We start from the raw sequence: 15,308 nt of genomic DNA, 5'->3' as shown, positions 1-15,308 counted from the left end.
ATCGTGCCCCGAGGCCCTGGCGGGCCGCGCCGCGGGCAAGGGCCGCGCGGCCGGCGGGGGCCACCCGCTTTTGGAGTAACCGTACGGCGGTACTACTGATCATCGGATCGGACTGAGTGGCAGCCTGGGTAACTTGAAACTCAGTGATGTGACGTCGCCCGGCCGCGCCCGGCCGCCGGGTCTTGAGTCTAGGCCCTAATAGGCTAGTCAGTTGTGGGGGGGGCCGCGCCTCACGGCCCGGGCCGGTACGGTAGTAAGCCCGGGGCACTGCGGCAAGGTTGCAGTGACTCCCGGAGTCCGGGCTTTCACTGAGTCACCATCCGACTCGCCGCCGGATCACGCCGCCCGGCGCGCACGGAGCCTGAGGAGGCTGCAGCCCCCGGCCGGGCGTCGATGGGCCGCGTGCCGCCATGATCCGGGCGCCCTCAGGGCCTGGCGGTGCAGGCCCAGGCTCAGAGGCCCGCCGACTGACGGCGCCCAGCACACATAAAGGAAAATGGCGAAAGTCGTTCTGCTTGCAGCGATGGCGCCGCTTCTGGCGGATGCGTACCTCCCTTCGCCTCACACCTCCTTACTCCTCCGAAGAGGAACGGCAGCGCTCAATGGCGTCTCCTCTCCTGGTCCCGTCGGGCGCCGATCATGGTGATATGCTCGAGTTGTTGGTTCATTGCTAACGATTTCCTTGGCCAGGGGACCGAAGATGCAGGAGCAAGACACGAGCATGCAGAGGAGGTCCTTCCTCCAAGTCGCAGGACTGTCGCTCGCTGGTCTCTCCCTGGGATTTCCTGTGTTTGCTGATGTACTCCGATGCGGATGGGCTTATGAGATCCCCTGTAAATTCTGTGCAGGATCAGCCTCCCTTGGGAAGCTCAAGGCGTCCTGTTGTTGTCTTGGGAGCTACGGGGAAGACAGGCAAGGAAGTCGTCAACACTCTTCTGCGCAAGGGTGGTTACGGCATCCGTGCAGCTGGTCAGCCTCTTGTTGCTGAGAGGAGCTTGCTCTGACAGTGGGCGTCAGTGAGAGGAGAAGCGACTAAGGAGATGTTTGGAGCCTCAGAGTATCCGGCAGACGACATCGACCTGCTCACAGGAGTTGACGTGACAAAGCCTGACACCCTGACCGAGGTTCTGAACGGCTTACCATCTCTTCGTTCACCGTCTTGGAGGGCACAGGCAGCTGACTTCAACTTGCAGGCCCTGGCTGGTGCCGGCGCTGTTGTGTTTGCTAGCAGTGCGAGCCAGAAGGCAAGCATGGCGTTTGCTTGCCGCCTTGTCTGATTATCTTGGAAGGGAGGAAACGCTGAGGCGGTTGATTGCATCGGAGTTGAGAACGTTGGGCTAATCATCATTGTGCTCCCCTTCTCATATCGGCTGCGGTGCCCAGGTTGCCAAGGCCTGCATTGCTGCAGGAGTGGAGCGACTGGTGTGGACTGTAGGAAGAGCCTTGCAGTAGAGTGATGGAGGTCGCAGGTTGTCATCTCAAGCCTCGGTGTGACTCGTCCGGATTCGTTCGCTTTCAAGGTGATTCTATGGGCCTGTTGAGACAGTTTGGTTGATTTTGTTCCTTCCCAGTTCACCAACTTGTTCGGAAACATCATGGACTACAAGGAACAGGGTGAAGAGAGACTGAGGGAGATTTACAAGGGCCAGGTGCCTCCTCTAGCTTGCTCTGAGTTTGGAGCATGACGGACTTTGCAGACCAAGTGCAGCTATACCATAATCAGGCCAGGAGGGCTTCAGGTGAAACAGTCTCATGAAGACAGAACTTTGCAAGTCTGACTCTCATGTGAAAACTTGCGCAGTCTGGCAAGCCCAAGGTCTGCAAGCTCTGAATGGAGCACGTGGTCTCGTCATTAACAACACTCACAGGGATTGAACAATCTAGTGGCTGTGCAGGTATTAGAAGAATTTCTGTCCTGTCCTGTCCTGTCCTGTCCTGTCCTGTCCTGTCCTGTCCTGTCCTGTCCTGTCTTGTCCCCTCCTCTTTCCTGTCTTGTCTCCTCCTCTGTCCTGTCCTCTGTCCTTCCTGTCATTCCCTTTTGCTTCTTAACGACATCATCTCCTTCTCACCCGCCTCGACAGGGTGACACAGGATACTCCGACATCGATCGCGCAGACCTCGCAGGTGCATGCGCGACTGCTCCCCTCCTCTCCCTGCCACAACCTGCTGAGCAGCTTCGCACAGAGGTAGCTGTTGCCTCCATATTCTACCCCGAGACTTCCTTCACGACCTTCGAGGTGATCGATACCTCCATGGCGGGTTGAAAGCCTGACGTTCCTCTCTCTCTTCCTTCATCCCCTCAGCTCTACGAGCGCAATGCCAAGCCGATCCAGAAGGAGTTCAAGGTGCACCAGCAGCAGCTGACGCGTGCGGCTGTGACGGCTGTGCAGGACAGCATGTATGGGATCACAGGAGCGCACACCACAGACTGTGAGTGAGGCTGGGAACCCCGCCTTGTGTTTCCTCATGACCCCACTCCTTCAGTGCAGTACAACCCCAACACCGTCGTGTCCAACAAGGAGGTAGGAAGGGAGGAGCTTCGGGGCCATCGTGACGAGTCAGCGCAGGCAGCTGCTGCTTTCAAGGAGTTTTTCGGCAACTTGAAGAAGGACACCGAGTACGACCCCACCAACGGCTACAAGGCGCAGAAGCCTGCAAGGAGGTCGTGAGGCGGCTGGGGCTGATAGACGGCGATGACGTTGTCTTGGAGTTAGTTGTCTTTCAAGTAGATGGTCAACATAATCTCATCCCCATGCCTCTCCTGGCCATGTCGTTTAACGTCCTCGCGTAATTCTTCCTGCAGAAGAAGCAGCAGCAGCAGCAGCAGCAGCATCTGCTTCTGCTTCTGCTGCTGCTGCTTCTTCTTCTTCTGCTGCTTCTCCGTACGTCAATCTACGAAATCCATGCAGTGAGCCCCCATCACTCCCACCCCCTTCACCGGCCTTTGGAGAGGTACCCGAAATAGAGGGGGTGCCAGAAAATGTTCGCGCTGCTCCGTGTGTTCGCGCAGGGCGGGGAGGGAGGAGGAGGAGGAGGAGGAGGAGGAAGGACAAGCTTGCAGGACATGGACTGGGATCCTCTGACAACAGACGAGGACTATGCCAACATGGGCTGTATCGACGTCGTTTCCTACCAGGCGACATGGTGAGGGGCAGGGTAGTCCTTCTGCAATGTTGCGGTGACGAATGCTTTCAGGCCGTCATGGGCGGATGGTCCGGTCTACTTGCCGGTAGGAGAGGAGTTCTACTGTCCTGTGATATCAGGATAAGCACTTGCTGCCTTCTCGTGCTGTTGGAGGAGGAGGTCGGAGAGCAGCGCGTCCTAACCTCTTGCTGTGACGATCAAATGGAAGGGTTTTGATGCCCGCGCTGATTCGTCGCTCCTCCGCCTCGTCGCCACGTCCCACATCATCCTGTGCATCCTCTCCGCATCCTTAATCCAGGTCCTTGAGAAACGTCGTGAGAAGGCGCGAGAGATGTTGTGAGGGGGGAAGAGCGAGAAATGGAGGGAGGGAGGAAGCGGGGGGAGGCAGGCGGGGAGGGAGGGAGGGAGGGAGGGCAGGTGGCAGGAGATGGTAACAGGGCAGGAAAGGGAACTTACTGAGTATCGAAGAGAGGAGATTGGTCGAGGAGCCTGACGAGTCGGTCTCTTGCTACCCTTTGCTTTGTCGTGTTGGCGCAGAACGTCTGGATGATGTCCATGTAATCGCCTACATCTCTGGCGAGAAACTCGACCTGGAACCAGTGAGGAGGATCTCAATGCTCCCCGCGCTCACCATGCCGAGGACATAGAGGAGCGCTGCCGAAACACGAGCTTGCATCTTCTCCTGCAGCAAAGACCGTCAATATCTCACGGTCAAGGTGTCGACAGGAAGACAAAGACTCTTGAGATATGTACACTTGTAGAGATCTAGTGGATGCTACATAAGTTAATCCTCAACATCATCCTCATTCTCCTCCTCCTCCTCCTCCTCCTCCTCCTCCTCCTCCTCCTCATCATCATCATCATCATCATCATCATCATCATCGTAATCTTCTTCATCATGGACATTTTCATGTCGTAACTCCCGTACATGCGGAAGAACGACCACAGGTAGTCCTGCCCACAGAGAGTCGACAGCTGTGCTGTGCGACGAAACCTTCCACGTGTCAAGGAACAAGCTGAGAAGGCAGTCAGAGGAGCTCCAGCAATCGCAGAAAGCGGAGAGATGCTTGAAGTGAAGAGCACGGAGGAGGAGGAGGAGGAGGAGGAGGAGGAGGTGGTGGTGGTGGTGGAGGAGGAGGAGGAGGAGGAGGAGGAGGAAGGAGAAGGAGGAGGAGGAGGAAGAGGAGGAGGAAGAATGCTATCTCACGTGAACTGAGAGTGACGGGCGATGTGCTCTTCTTTCTTGACCGGTAAAGCTGTGATCTGGAAAAGGACGAGATCGGTTGGCAGAGCGCGAGGGGCAAAGGAGGGTCTACCATCCTATCCTTGGAGATTCCGAACCTTGGAGGAGAGTGTGAGCGAGTGTTGGAGGGAGAGGGGTGGAAGAGGAGGAGAGAGGGAGGGAAGAAGTGGGAGAGGGAGGAAAAGAGGGGGGAGGAAGAAAAAACAAGAGGAGGGAAGGAGAGAGGATGTGGGGGAGGGAGGACGAGGGGTTTTCACTTCACCTTTCTGCATACTGGGCCAGCCTTGCATTCGCTCGCATTCCTTCTCGGCCTTGAAGGAGGACCTGATGGGAATTTCAACTTGCAACGTCAAGATTGAACAATATCATCCTCTACCAGCATCGAGCTCGGGATTTTCCTCATTACCTGCATCCAGGTTGCAAACAACCTGGAAAGCAGAGTGAGCCGGGAAAGTGTGTGCTGCGGTTGTTGTTGTGGTGGCAGTCATGATTTTGATGGTTGTGTCTGCTCTTGCAGCACCTCTCGTCAAGTTTGTAAAGATTGTTCAAGCTCGCAAACACAACAGCTTCTTTGGACGTCTTGTCTTGTTTCACACTCGCGCTGCTCAGCTTCTGGTTCGCATACGCCAATCTGACCGACGGGAAAGTCACTCACACAGCAGTGACAATTGTCAGCCCTCCTTGTCACCTGTGACTGTTCACTAAGTAGCTGTTGGGCATGTACGCCAGGAACTCGCTGTAAAATCCTGTGCAGCACGTCAAGAGAAGGGAAAGGGGAAGGGGAGAGCAGCAGGCGATTCGGTTACCGCGGTAGTCCGGAGGGCTAGTGATCTTGTCGGAGACGTGAAAGTCTGAGGGAGACAAGGGTGGAGGATGAGCAACTGAGAGTGTTGTAGAACGAGCAGCAGGAGACAGGAGGAGATGGAGCCCCTGTGTGCCTTGGCAACGGAAGAGACCAGACAGACAGGGGGAGAGCAGGCTGGTGAAGCTTTCAGAGGCATCGTAGGAGGGAGAGGAGAGTGAGGAGAGAGGATTGAGGATCAGGAGGAGGAGGAGGAGGAGGAGGAGGAGGAGGAGGAGGAGGAGGAGGAGGACACAGCGAAAGAGGAGAGAGAGGAAGTAGAGGAGGGAGAGGAGAAGGGACGAGGAGGAAGGGAGGTGAGGGCGGCGGGGGGCTAAGGGGAGACGAAGGATTTCGACAAAGTAACAGACCGATATGAGGAGAGCCTGTGGTGCTGCACCATCTGAAAACAACCACAACATTTCATCAGCTCCTGTTCCCCTCCCTGACCCTCTCGAGAGGTTGCTGCTCCCCGTCCTTTCCCTCCCTCCACTCTCCATCCTCCCTCCTCCCTCCTCCCTCCTCCTCCTTTCCACTGTCCATCCGTCTCATTCCTTCCTTCCTTTTTCCTCCTCCCTCCTCCCTTGCAGCAACGATGGCCCGACCTGTGGTTGATCTGGACTGGAGCTGCTCGGTACCTGCAAGGAGCGAGTGAGCAACTTCGGCGACGTCTCGAGCGAGAGCGCACGCTGCGATGGCGTTCCTGGCCTTCTCGAGGAATCCGAACAAGTTGACCAGGATGTGCGTCCCGGCCCTGTTGATCTTTCCGGCAACCCGCTCGTCGTCGTCGCTGCTGACCTGTCAAAACCCGTCAACGGCTGTCAAATCCTCGATGGCTCCAACGTCCACGAACGTCTGGCACCCTCTCTCAGCCAGCATTCTCAGTGAGCTGCTTGCCCATTCAGCCGATGAGTCACATCGGGTCAAAGTCAGACCTGCGAGGCTTGTCAACCTGCGAGGATTCTCCTTCTCACACGCCCGATGTCTGATCCCTGCTCTGCTTCTGTTTTACTTTTTGCTTTCGTTCCCTCCTTCAATCTTCTCATTTTCAGACCCTCTACTTCGAACATTCATGTTTTAATCTCTACCATTTCCTCTCTTCCTCCTCCTCCTCCTCCTCCTCCTCCTCCTCCTCCTCTGTCTTCTCTCTATCTTTCTGCCTCTGACGTCAACGCTCTCAATCTTTGTATCGCTCACCTTCCGTCCGACTTTGTTGTTGCAAAACACTTGACCTTCAAGCACAAGATCATTCTTCTACACTGCAGTTGAACTCACGAACTTCAATCTTTTCCTTTGTATGGCCAACAAACATTCCCTGCATCATCTGAGTTTGAAAATCTGTGTCAATCTTGTTCTCCATCTCAACAGCACTTTGACCTGCATCATGGGATGATTCGCAAAGTGGCCGGAAACGTAGGACACAACCAGTCGTTTCCCCCGCAGGAGTTGGAAGCTGTGCTCTCAATCAGAAGCTTTCCCCTGAGTCTATCTCGCTGCTGCTGCTGCTGCTGCTGCTGCTGCTGCTGCTGCTGCTGCTGCTGCTGCTGCTGCTGCTGCTGCTGCTGCTGCTGCTCCCCTGACACTCCATCCATCCTTCTCCTCCCTCTCCACCACCTCCATCTCCATCTCCAATTTTCCCCTCTTCCTCCTGCCCCCCTTCAACCTCCTCCACCTGTGCAGTGCAGAGGGCATCGGAACGATCTTCTTGTGCTCGATCGCCATTTCGGCTCTTGCAATCAAGAGGACGAGATCTTTTGCATGACAATCGCAAACTTCAGATGCCATCAACAAGGGAAAACCAAAAAGCTCCACAAGTAAGATTAACGACAAGAACAAAAGACAAGTCGCTAAAGATCAGGGCAACCTGGGGGCAGGTCAGCAACCAGCGCGGCAGTCCCTGCGATCTCATCTCAGCCCTCTGCCATCGCCATTGTCGTCGTTTCTCTTGTACCGGCGTTGAAGCACAGCTTGTCCTTGGTCGATCGCTCCGGAGACAAGAGCGAGGCAGTCGCGCGTTCGAAGAGGAGTTTGACAAGGAGCTTGTCGTCTCTCAGAGGATGGTTCCACAAACAGATGTTGTCCAATGCCTGTTTTTGAGTGTGATGAGTTTGAAACAGCCCTGTCTCACCAACCTTCATCATCGCGCAGAAGGCCTCTTCTGTGAACTCAATCTGCATTGATTGTGTTGACATCCATGCCGCTTGTTCCCAGCTTCTCTCCATCGCATACAACCCTGCCATATTTGCGGTAATATCCACCTACAAGGAAGGAACTGATCAGAAAGCCCGCAAACGTCAACTCGAACTCTTCATGCGATAATTCAGAATCACTTAGAAGAAGATTCTCTGACAGCCACACGTCCTACCTGTCTCGGAGACAACCTGTATGCAGTTCGGTACATCCTCCACACCGTCTTCCAGTCCCCCTCCGTCTCATCCAGGTGCTCTTGCTCGCTCTTCATCACGTTCCCCAAGTTGATCCATGCTTGCATCAGGCTCGAGTCGAAGGTCAAGGACCTCTGCAGGAACAGCTTCGCGCTACTCATGTTCCCTCCGATCGCAAACATGTAGCCGAGGTGTCCCAGCGCCACTGCATGGTTGGGACAGCCGTCAACTGCCTCTACGAGTAGCTTGAATGCTCCATCAGCGTCTCCCTTAGATCCTCTCTCCACAGCTCGCTGGACTAGATCGTCTGCAGCCCTGCAGCCATGCTGGTTGCTTCTGGCCGAGGATACGAGGGGAGGTTGCTGGAACATGTAACAGTCAGCCAACGGTGTCACCGAGATTCAACCACCTGTAGCAGAGCTAGCCCTAGGATGAAGACGACGATACTGCCGTTCAGTTTGCGCATGTCAGGACAGGATCACTGCCGTGGCGAAGACCAAGTCGTCAATCTCCCGCTTCCGGCCATCTCCCTTGGTTCAGTGCTCCTTCTCGTCAGACCCTTTCATGGTCGCCTTGAGGAGCATATGGACCATCTCCTCGTCTTCGTCTTCTCCTCACCAACGACGTCTGCATCCTTTTGTTTGCCAACCATAATGCCGTGATGCTTCATCCTCCTCCTCTCCTCCTCTCCTCCTCCTCTCCTCCTCCTCCTCCACCTCCTCCTCTTCCTGCATTCTTCGCCTCATCTTTATCTATCAATCGTCAAGCCATGGTCGCATCCTAGGCCACCCCCACCCTGTCAGTTGCCATCCATGAACACCACACCCACAACCAATTTTCGAACATCTGTGCTTGTACGTGAAGGTATGCGTTTTTATAGGTAAAACCATGAGTAAAATGGAAATACCTTGTTACTTTGTCCAAATAGTACCCCTACCCCCCATTTCGAGCCAAACCCCTACGACCTTGCCCACCCAGCATCATCGCTTACACCCCACCCTCCACATATAAGCGAGGGCATGTCGAGGACAGCCGGAGCGATCTTGCGGTGGAGGAGGAGGAGGAGGAGGAAGAAGAGGGAGCAGGAGCAGAACAAACATGGGAAAACCAGACAACCAGAAGGGGGGAAGGGAGGGAGAGCGGGAGGGAGGAAGAGGGAGATGGAGAGATGGAGAGATGGATAGAGCGAGGGAGCAATTCAAGGATAGAGAAACCTGCAAGAGTTAGCTTGTTGACAGCGCTAAGAACACTGAAAGTCGACCAGCTCTTGACTTTCTAGCTTGCACAAGACCATGAATCCCAGACACTGACAGTCTTCATGTCAACACAAATCGCTGATGGGTTTCTTATGTTCAGGGCCAGGATCACCACGAATCCTGGTCGAGTTTCAGCACTGTTCCAAGAAGTACAATGTCGAAGTTGTTTCTGTTCTTGACTTGCCTTCTTGTCTTGTTCTCATTTTCGCTCTCGTTCAATGTCCTCCTGAACGACGTGAGGGCCTTTTCCTCCCCTACCAGGTCGCGCATGCATGTTTCATGTTCTAAGATGGACATTTCGATGACGATGATGACGAAGGCGATGATTGTTTTGTTGATGAGGATACTAGTGGAGATGCTGGTGCTGCTGCTGCTGCTGGTGGTGGTGGTGGTGGTGGTGCTGGTGGTGGTAGTGATGGTGCTTGTCCTTCTGCCGCTTGTTCCGCTTGTGCTGCTAGTATTAGTGATGATGAATGTGTTGATAATTATGATGATGACAACGAGGGTGATGAAATGACGACGATGACGATGACGATGATGATGGAAGTTAAGGATTATCTTGCAGCTTTTCCGCACATCACAAGCATCAATGGAACGGACAGAGCAGGAGGAAGTTTTCTGTCTCTTGTAAGATTGGCTCTACAGTGAGAGGGACTGAGTTGAGGTTCCCAGGCCTTCAGATGTCGGAGGAGAAGTCGTCAGAGCTCATGGACGTCATCGATGAGGAAGGGAAAGACTCCAAGTCTCCTGAGGCTGTAGGGCGATTCCGTCAGAGGAGGCAAGCAGTTGCATGGCTGGCGGCCCCTTGTGAACGATGTAGAGCAGGGCGATGAAGAAGTCAAGCTCTAGCTCGGTTTCGAGGTCTGGGACGATGGAGGGGATGAGGGGCAGTTCTCACGCTAATACCAGTGAGCTTCGTTTCAAGCTGCTGGAGGAGCAGGCGTCTCCTCTGAGAAAGTTCCGACAGTTCTTCTGTGAGAGACTTGAGATGTTCTCTCCCCTGCTCTGTTCTACCGTCCTCCTCCTCCTCCTCCTCCTCCTCCTTCTCCTCCTCCTTCTCCTTCTCCTCCTCCTTCTCCTCCTCCTTCTCCTCCTCATCACCGTCTTCGATCTCTTGCGCTCTCCTCCTGTGTCTTTCTCCTCAGCATGATATCCTCGTCCCCAATCTCTCCCTTCATCTCCCCTTCCTCGGTCTTCTGTATATCGCATCTGATCTCGTTACTCGTTATTTTCCCCTTCTCACACTCCGCAGATGCCGCTGCATGTATTTCTGCCTCTCTTGGAACTCTGATCTCCGGTGCTCGAATCTTTGCTGCACTTCAGGTTGCTCTCCTCCTCCTCCTCCTCCTCCTCCTCTTCCTCCTCCCCCTCCTCCTCCTCCTCCTCCTCCTCCTTTCTTCTCCTCTGTACTACCCTCTCTCCCCCTCTCTCCCCCTCCTCCCTCCTCTTCTCTACCTCTCCCCTCTTCATCTCCACTCCTCTCCGCTCATTTCTCCCTTCCTTCTTCCCTCTTCCCTCTTCCCTCTTCTCTGTCCCTCTTCCTCTCCCCTCTCGACCTTGTCCCTCCTCGTCGCCTGACGTGCAGCAGGGCATCCAAGGCGTTCAACCCCTCTCCGAGTCCTCGACCAACACAGCCATCAACCTCGGAGTAGTCGTTACCTCCGCCGCCTTGTGGATCTGGGAGGATGGCAAGGGCAAGGTACAGCTGCTGCTGCTGCTGCTGCTGCTGCTCCTCCTCCTCCTCCTCCTCCTCCTCCTCCTCCTCACTTCTCCTTCCACTTCTCATCCTCCTCCTTCGCCTCCTTCACCTCGACCTCGACCTCCTCCTTTCCTCATTTTGCACCAGCTGCTTTATCTCGAGCTCCTCGAGCTCCTCCAGCAATTTGCTGCCCTCCTATTCCAGTTCTCCTTTCCCCTACGTGCTCTTGTGTTCCTTTCGTCTTTCACTCTTGCATTCTCCTTCGCTTCCCCTTCCACTTCTTCTCCTCGTCTCCTTCAAGATTCTCCGTCTTCGCTTCTTCGCTGCCGTTGACGTGCAAGCAGGAGACTCTCAAGCTGCTGCAGGACAAGAGCGGGATGAGGGAGAAACTCGCGAACCTCAACCTCGAGCTCGCGGATGGAACTTTGAAGACGATGAGAGACATGCGAGATGAGAGCAGGTAGAGGAGGGAGAGGAGGGAGAGGAGGAGAGGAGGAGAGAGAGGGAAGGAGGGAGAGGAAGGACGGAGGGAGAGGACAGAGAGGGGGAGTAGGGAGCGGGAGGAGAGAGCGGGAAGGAGGGAGGATGAGGAGAGGAGTAAGGGAGAGAGGGAGGAGACAAGAATGGAGAGGAGAGGACAGGACAGGACAGGACAGGACAGGACAGGACAGGACAGGACAGGACAGGACAGGACAGGACAGGACAGGACAGGACAGGACAGGACAGGACAGGACAGGACAGGACAGGACAGGACAGGACAGGACAGGACAGGACAGGACAGGACAGGACAGGAAGAGGTCTGGGTGCAGAGGAGAGAGAGCGTAGAGGGAGAGATCAAAGAGAGGGAGTAGGGCAGGAGGAGGGGGCGGGTAGGAGCGTTTCCTTGTCCTCTTCTTATTCTTTTCTCTCAGGCTTGTTATCCTTGCTGGGACTGCTGCAGAAGTCACTCGATGTATCAATCTCGCCGGGAACTTTGCTGAGGTACAGGCCAGTTGCCTGTTGATCCATTACAATCCTCGTGCTCGTCCTCGTCCTCGTGCTCGTGCTCGTCCTCGTGCTCGTGCTCGTGCTCGTGCTCGTGCTCGTCCTCGTCCTCGTCCTCGTCCTCGTGCTCGTCCTCGTCCTCGTGCTCGTCCTCGTCCTCGTCCTCGTCCTCGTCCTCGTGCTCGTGCTCGTCCTCGTCTCCATTTTTCTTTCCTTCTCCTAATTTCCCCTTTGCTGCTCTACTTTTTCTATCTCCACATCCCCCCGTCTCCCTCCTCCGATCTCTCCACTCCACCTGCTCCCTTCCTCTCCCTCCCTCCCCGCTCCGATCTCTCCACTCCACCTGCTCGCTTCCTCTCCCTCCCTCCTCGCCCGCTGCTCCTGCTCCATTGGTCTCACGGTCTGCCCTAAAGGAGCTCAAGAAGAACGACGTCAGCGTCGTCCCTGTCTTCACTGACCTCAAGGACGACTCGGCCGGTTGGAAGGTGAACCTGCAGCAGTGCCTGCTCCTTGCTACCTCCCCGTGCTGCTCCTGCTCGTGCTCCTGCTCCTGCTCCTGCTCCTGCATGCCATTTTCACTTCCCCTCCTCCTCCCCTATCTGGCTTTCTGCTTACCCTCCACCAGGCCATGAAGGAGAGCAGCTCTACCGGTCAATGGGATCCTTTTCTCATCCGCCCACAGCAAGTTGAGGACTGGACCAATTGGCTCCAAAGGTGCCCTGCTGCTGCTGCTGCTGCTGCACCCCCTCGTCCTCGTCCTCGTCCTCGTCCTCGTCCTCTACCTCTACGTCTTCCTCTACCTCCACCTCCTGCTTCACCTCTGCTCTTTACCCTCTGGTAGCGATCGCCGCTCTCGTAGCAATAGCCTTTTATTCCCTGAACCCTCACTAAAACTCTTCCTCTAGTGAAAGGGCCTTAGCAGCTGAGAGGAGGAAAGAGGCCATTCCGGTTGAGAAGGTGATACTAGAAGACGCTGCTACTGCTGCTGCTGCTGCTGCTGCTGCTGCTGCTGCTGCTTGCACCCGTATATCTCCTCCTTTCATCTCCTCCTTACATGCCGTGCATAGGATCGCTTCCTCCGTGTTTTTATCGTGCGCAAGGACGGCAAGGTGAAGCGAAGGGAGGGAGAGGGAGGGGGAGGAAGAGATGGATGGGATGAGAGTGCGGATGAGGGTGAGGGCGAGGGTGAGGAGGAGGAGGAGGAGGAGGAGGAGGAGGAGGAGGAGGAGGAGGAGGAGGGTCAGGAGCGAGGAGACGATGAGCAGCAAAGCAGTGCAGGAAGATGTTTAGAATGAGACAAGAGGGATCAGATTTGAGGGTAGGAGGGGGAGAGGATGGAGCATAGAGGATACAGAGGCTGCAAGAATCAAGGCACTGACGGAGGAGCAGGTCGGAGCGAGGACTGTTGGCCCGCCATCATGGCCGAAGCTCATCAAGCAGATTCAAGCTCTTCCTCTTACCGATCAGTACGGCACTCCTTGACCTGCCCCAGTCTCCGTTGCCATGCCCTCGCTCGCTCGCTCGCTCGCTCCCCATCACCTCACATCTTCTTCCTCCTGCTCCTGCTCCAGCGCTTCTCTTTCTCACACGGGGATCGTTTTCACATGTGATAATAATAAGAGGAGGCTCAAAGAACAATCTCTTGCTCCTCATTCTCCATCGCGTCTTTGATCAACGCCTCAATCTCCAGGTTCCTAGCCTTCTTTGCAATCTTCTGCTCAACGTATCAGCTTTCCTCCTCCTCCTCCTCCTCCTCCTCCTCCTCCGTCCCCGTTCTTCGCACTCTCCCTACCCTCCTTCCTCTCTTGCAAGCGGGGGGATACCAACCTGTGCAGTGAGCCCATCTTCATCCTTCGCCTCTAACCTGCGAAAAATTGCGTCATCTCCTTTTCCTGTATGCCTCCTCCCCCTCCTCCTTCCCTATTCTCTTCCTCTTCCTCCCCCCCCCTCCCCCCTTTCTGTTCTGCTCCACCTCAGGCCCGAGGAAGCAAGCAGCAGCGCACGGCAGGAGGCGACGTCTCCGTTCTGAGCTGCGAAGTGGAGGGGGGAGCAGCCCCTGCGATTCTGACAGTTGACGTCAGCGTTGAGGTCGAGCAGAAAGTCGACGATCTTGGCAGCAGACGCGTCAGGCGCCAGCCCCTCCTCCTCCCACATCCTCTTCATGTGGATGGTCTCCTCCGAGCACAGCAGAGCGATCTGATCAATCCATGCTCGCCGCGCAGCCTCGGACGGGGCGGACAAGACCAGCATGTTCCCTCCTCCCTTCTCCCTCCTTGACAGGAAGAAGCTGTGCCGCTGCTGGAAGCTGCTGGGCATCGCACCCACCTTGTTCCCCGCTATGACCCTCCTCGCTTCGGGGGGTTCTCCACGCTCGAACCTGCGCTTCGATCTAAAGGAAACCAGCTCGAGGCTGTCAAAGAGCACGAAGAATCTCCGGTGCCACACAGCCACTCCCTCCTTCTTCCTCCTCACGCACAGTGTCCCGCTCATCCTCTTCCTCCCCGTGCTCCGCTCCCTCCTCCTCATGTCCACTTGCGGGTTCGTCCTCCCTAGCAGATAGTCTTCGATTCCCACCCGCTTCCTCCCTGCTTCCTTCCTTCCTCCTCTCCCTTTCCCCTGTTGCATCTCCTGCACGCTGCCGTCCGACCATCCCGCACTCCCCGCCACGCTGCTCGTGTCGGAGATGAATCCCTCGGTGACGGAGGAGGAGGTTTCATCGTCGCACATCCGCATCCTCTTTTCCAGCTCCATCAGCAGCCACTGCTCGTCCACGGGGGGCAACGGGACCTCCAGGTCCAGCAGCACGTTGGGCAGGTCCTGCATCTGCTCTGCTAGTTTGCCGAAGAAGGCGAAGTGGAGCAGGCAACGGTCTGCTGCTGTCAGCGATGAAGCCGATCCTCCTGATGATCTCTCGCTCTCTCCTCCCCGTTCCTCTCTCCCCGTCTCCCCTCCTCGGGCTGACTGTCGGCTTGTTCCGCTCCTGCTGGACAACTTGGAGCTGCTCGAGCGACGCGACGACGCCTGTGAGAGCGAGTCGCTAGCTCGTGCATGCTTCTCGCTCCTCTGCGACCTGGTATGCGAGGATACACTCCCTCCTCCTCCTCCTCCTCCTCCTCCTCTCGAGGAAACGCTGTTGTTGCTTCTTGACGAGCTTCTCCAATCATCGTCTCTTCCGTTACCAAGTTTGTTGTTGAGGTGACCATTCTTTGATTCCTGTTGCTGTTCTTCCTCCTCTTCCTCTCCATGGTCCACGTCCTCGTCTTCATCCTCCTGCTGCTGCTGTCCTCCGTTAGCCCGTGCAGCATGCCTGGGCTCACGCCGCAGCGAAATCTGCAACAAAAACTCAGACGACTCCATCCCCTCCTCAACTTCATCCTCCTCCTCCTCCCCCACTCGCCATTTCCTTTGTTCCGTTTTTGCTCCCAATCCCTCAACTCACCGCCATCTCCTTCCATTGTCCCTCCACCTGCCGCAGCAGCCCGAGCCGAAGCACGGTCCCTCTCTTTCCCAAGATGCGGGGAGCGACTTGGGAAATGCTTTTCCTGTACACCTCCTCCTCCCCGATCCTCTTCAGTATGTCCCCGACCTGCACGTTCCCTTCCCGTCCTGCCGGGCTGTCCTCGTGCACGTGCACCACCCGCACTGTCCTATCGGAGTACTCCTGGAGCACAATTCCAACGCCACACGCTTCCTCCTGGATGGCTCCTCGACTATTCGCCTTCCTCCTCCCGTTCATAGAGACCTCCTCCTCCTCCTC

General features: G+C 56.0%; 5 protein-coding genes across 5 annotated transcripts in view; 2 read left to right on the top strand and 3 right to left on the bottom strand.

The window, feature by feature from the left end:
• Positions 1-523: 523 nt before the first annotated feature.
• On the top strand, positions 524-2,669 carry GUITHDRAFT_100773 (hypothetical protein; the record flags this gene model as incomplete). The annotated part of the gene is made up of 16 exons (XM_005840727.1): positions 524-642; positions 691-799; positions 849-969; positions 1,018-1,124; positions 1,384-1,422; positions 1,470-1,520; positions 1,572-1,649; positions 1,698-1,739; positions 1,802-1,816; positions 1,869-1,895; positions 2,082-2,124; positions 2,185-2,237; positions 2,304-2,345; positions 2,391-2,430; positions 2,485-2,522; positions 2,568-2,669. 16 exons carry the CDS (start codon positions 524-526, stop codon positions 2,667-2,669), a joined length of 1,026 nt encoding a protein of 341 aa, XP_005840784.1.
• Positions 2,670-3,321: 652 nt separating this feature from the next.
• On the bottom strand, positions 3,322-8,078 carry GUITHDRAFT_100772 (hypothetical protein; the record flags this gene model as incomplete). Its single annotated transcript, XM_005840726.1, has 21 exons — positions 3,322-3,445; positions 3,601-3,734; positions 3,776-3,826; positions 4,073-4,160; positions 4,352-4,407; positions 4,461-4,485; positions 4,650-4,711; positions 4,764-4,815; positions 4,908-5,018; positions 5,076-5,133; positions 5,194-5,238; positions 5,600-5,631; positions 5,834-5,866; positions 5,917-6,026; positions 6,426-6,460; positions 6,504-6,598; positions 6,654-6,804; positions 7,180-7,315; positions 7,361-7,486; positions 7,594-7,974; positions 8,022-8,078. The coding sequence occupies 21 exons, from the start codon at positions 8,076-8,078 to the stop codon at positions 3,322-3,324; spliced, it is 1,962 nt and encodes a 653-aa protein (XP_005840783.1).
• Positions 8,079-8,966: 888 nt separating this feature from the next.
• Positions 8,967-11,538, top strand: GUITHDRAFT_160931 (hypothetical protein; the record flags this gene model as incomplete). The annotated part of the gene is made up of 9 exons (XM_005840725.1): positions 8,967-9,129; positions 9,434-9,495; positions 9,541-9,646; positions 9,694-9,729; positions 9,778-9,842; positions 10,121-10,191; positions 10,457-10,567; positions 10,912-11,027; positions 11,479-11,538. Coding segments are annotated over exons 1-9 (732 nt in total), but the record flags the coding sequence as incomplete, so codon positions are not given.
• On the bottom strand, positions 11,523-12,181 carry GUITHDRAFT_132850 (hypothetical protein; the record flags this gene model as incomplete). The annotated part of the gene is made up of 2 exons (XM_005840724.1): positions 11,523-12,113; positions 12,167-12,181. The coding sequence occupies 2 exons, from the start codon at positions 12,179-12,181 to the stop codon at positions 11,523-11,525; spliced, it is 606 nt and encodes a 201-aa protein (XP_005840781.1).
• Positions 12,182-13,178: 997 nt separating this feature from the next.
• The window catches only part of GUITHDRAFT_132849 (hypothetical protein), a gene marked incomplete at both ends in the record, with an annotated part of 3,453 nt that continues 1,323 nt past the window's right edge, over positions 13,179-15,308 (bottom strand). The window contains 4 exons of the mRNA XM_005840723.1: positions 13,179-13,265; positions 13,379-13,415; positions 13,524-14,881; positions 14,991-15,212. Coding sequence (XP_005840780.1) covers positions 13,179-13,265; positions 13,379-13,415; positions 13,524-14,881; positions 14,991-15,212 — 1,704 coding nt within the window. The remainder of the gene's footprint in view (positions 13,266-13,378; positions 13,416-13,523; positions 14,882-14,990; positions 15,213-15,308) is intronic.

Source organism: Guillardia theta (genome assembly GCF_000315625.1).
Source record: "Guillardia theta CCMP2712 unplaced genomic scaffold GUITHscaffold_5, whole genome shotgun sequence".
NCBI lineage: Eukaryota > Cryptophyceae > Pyrenomonadales > Geminigeraceae > Guillardia > Guillardia theta.
This window is presented reverse-complemented; position numbering and strand designations above follow the sequence as displayed.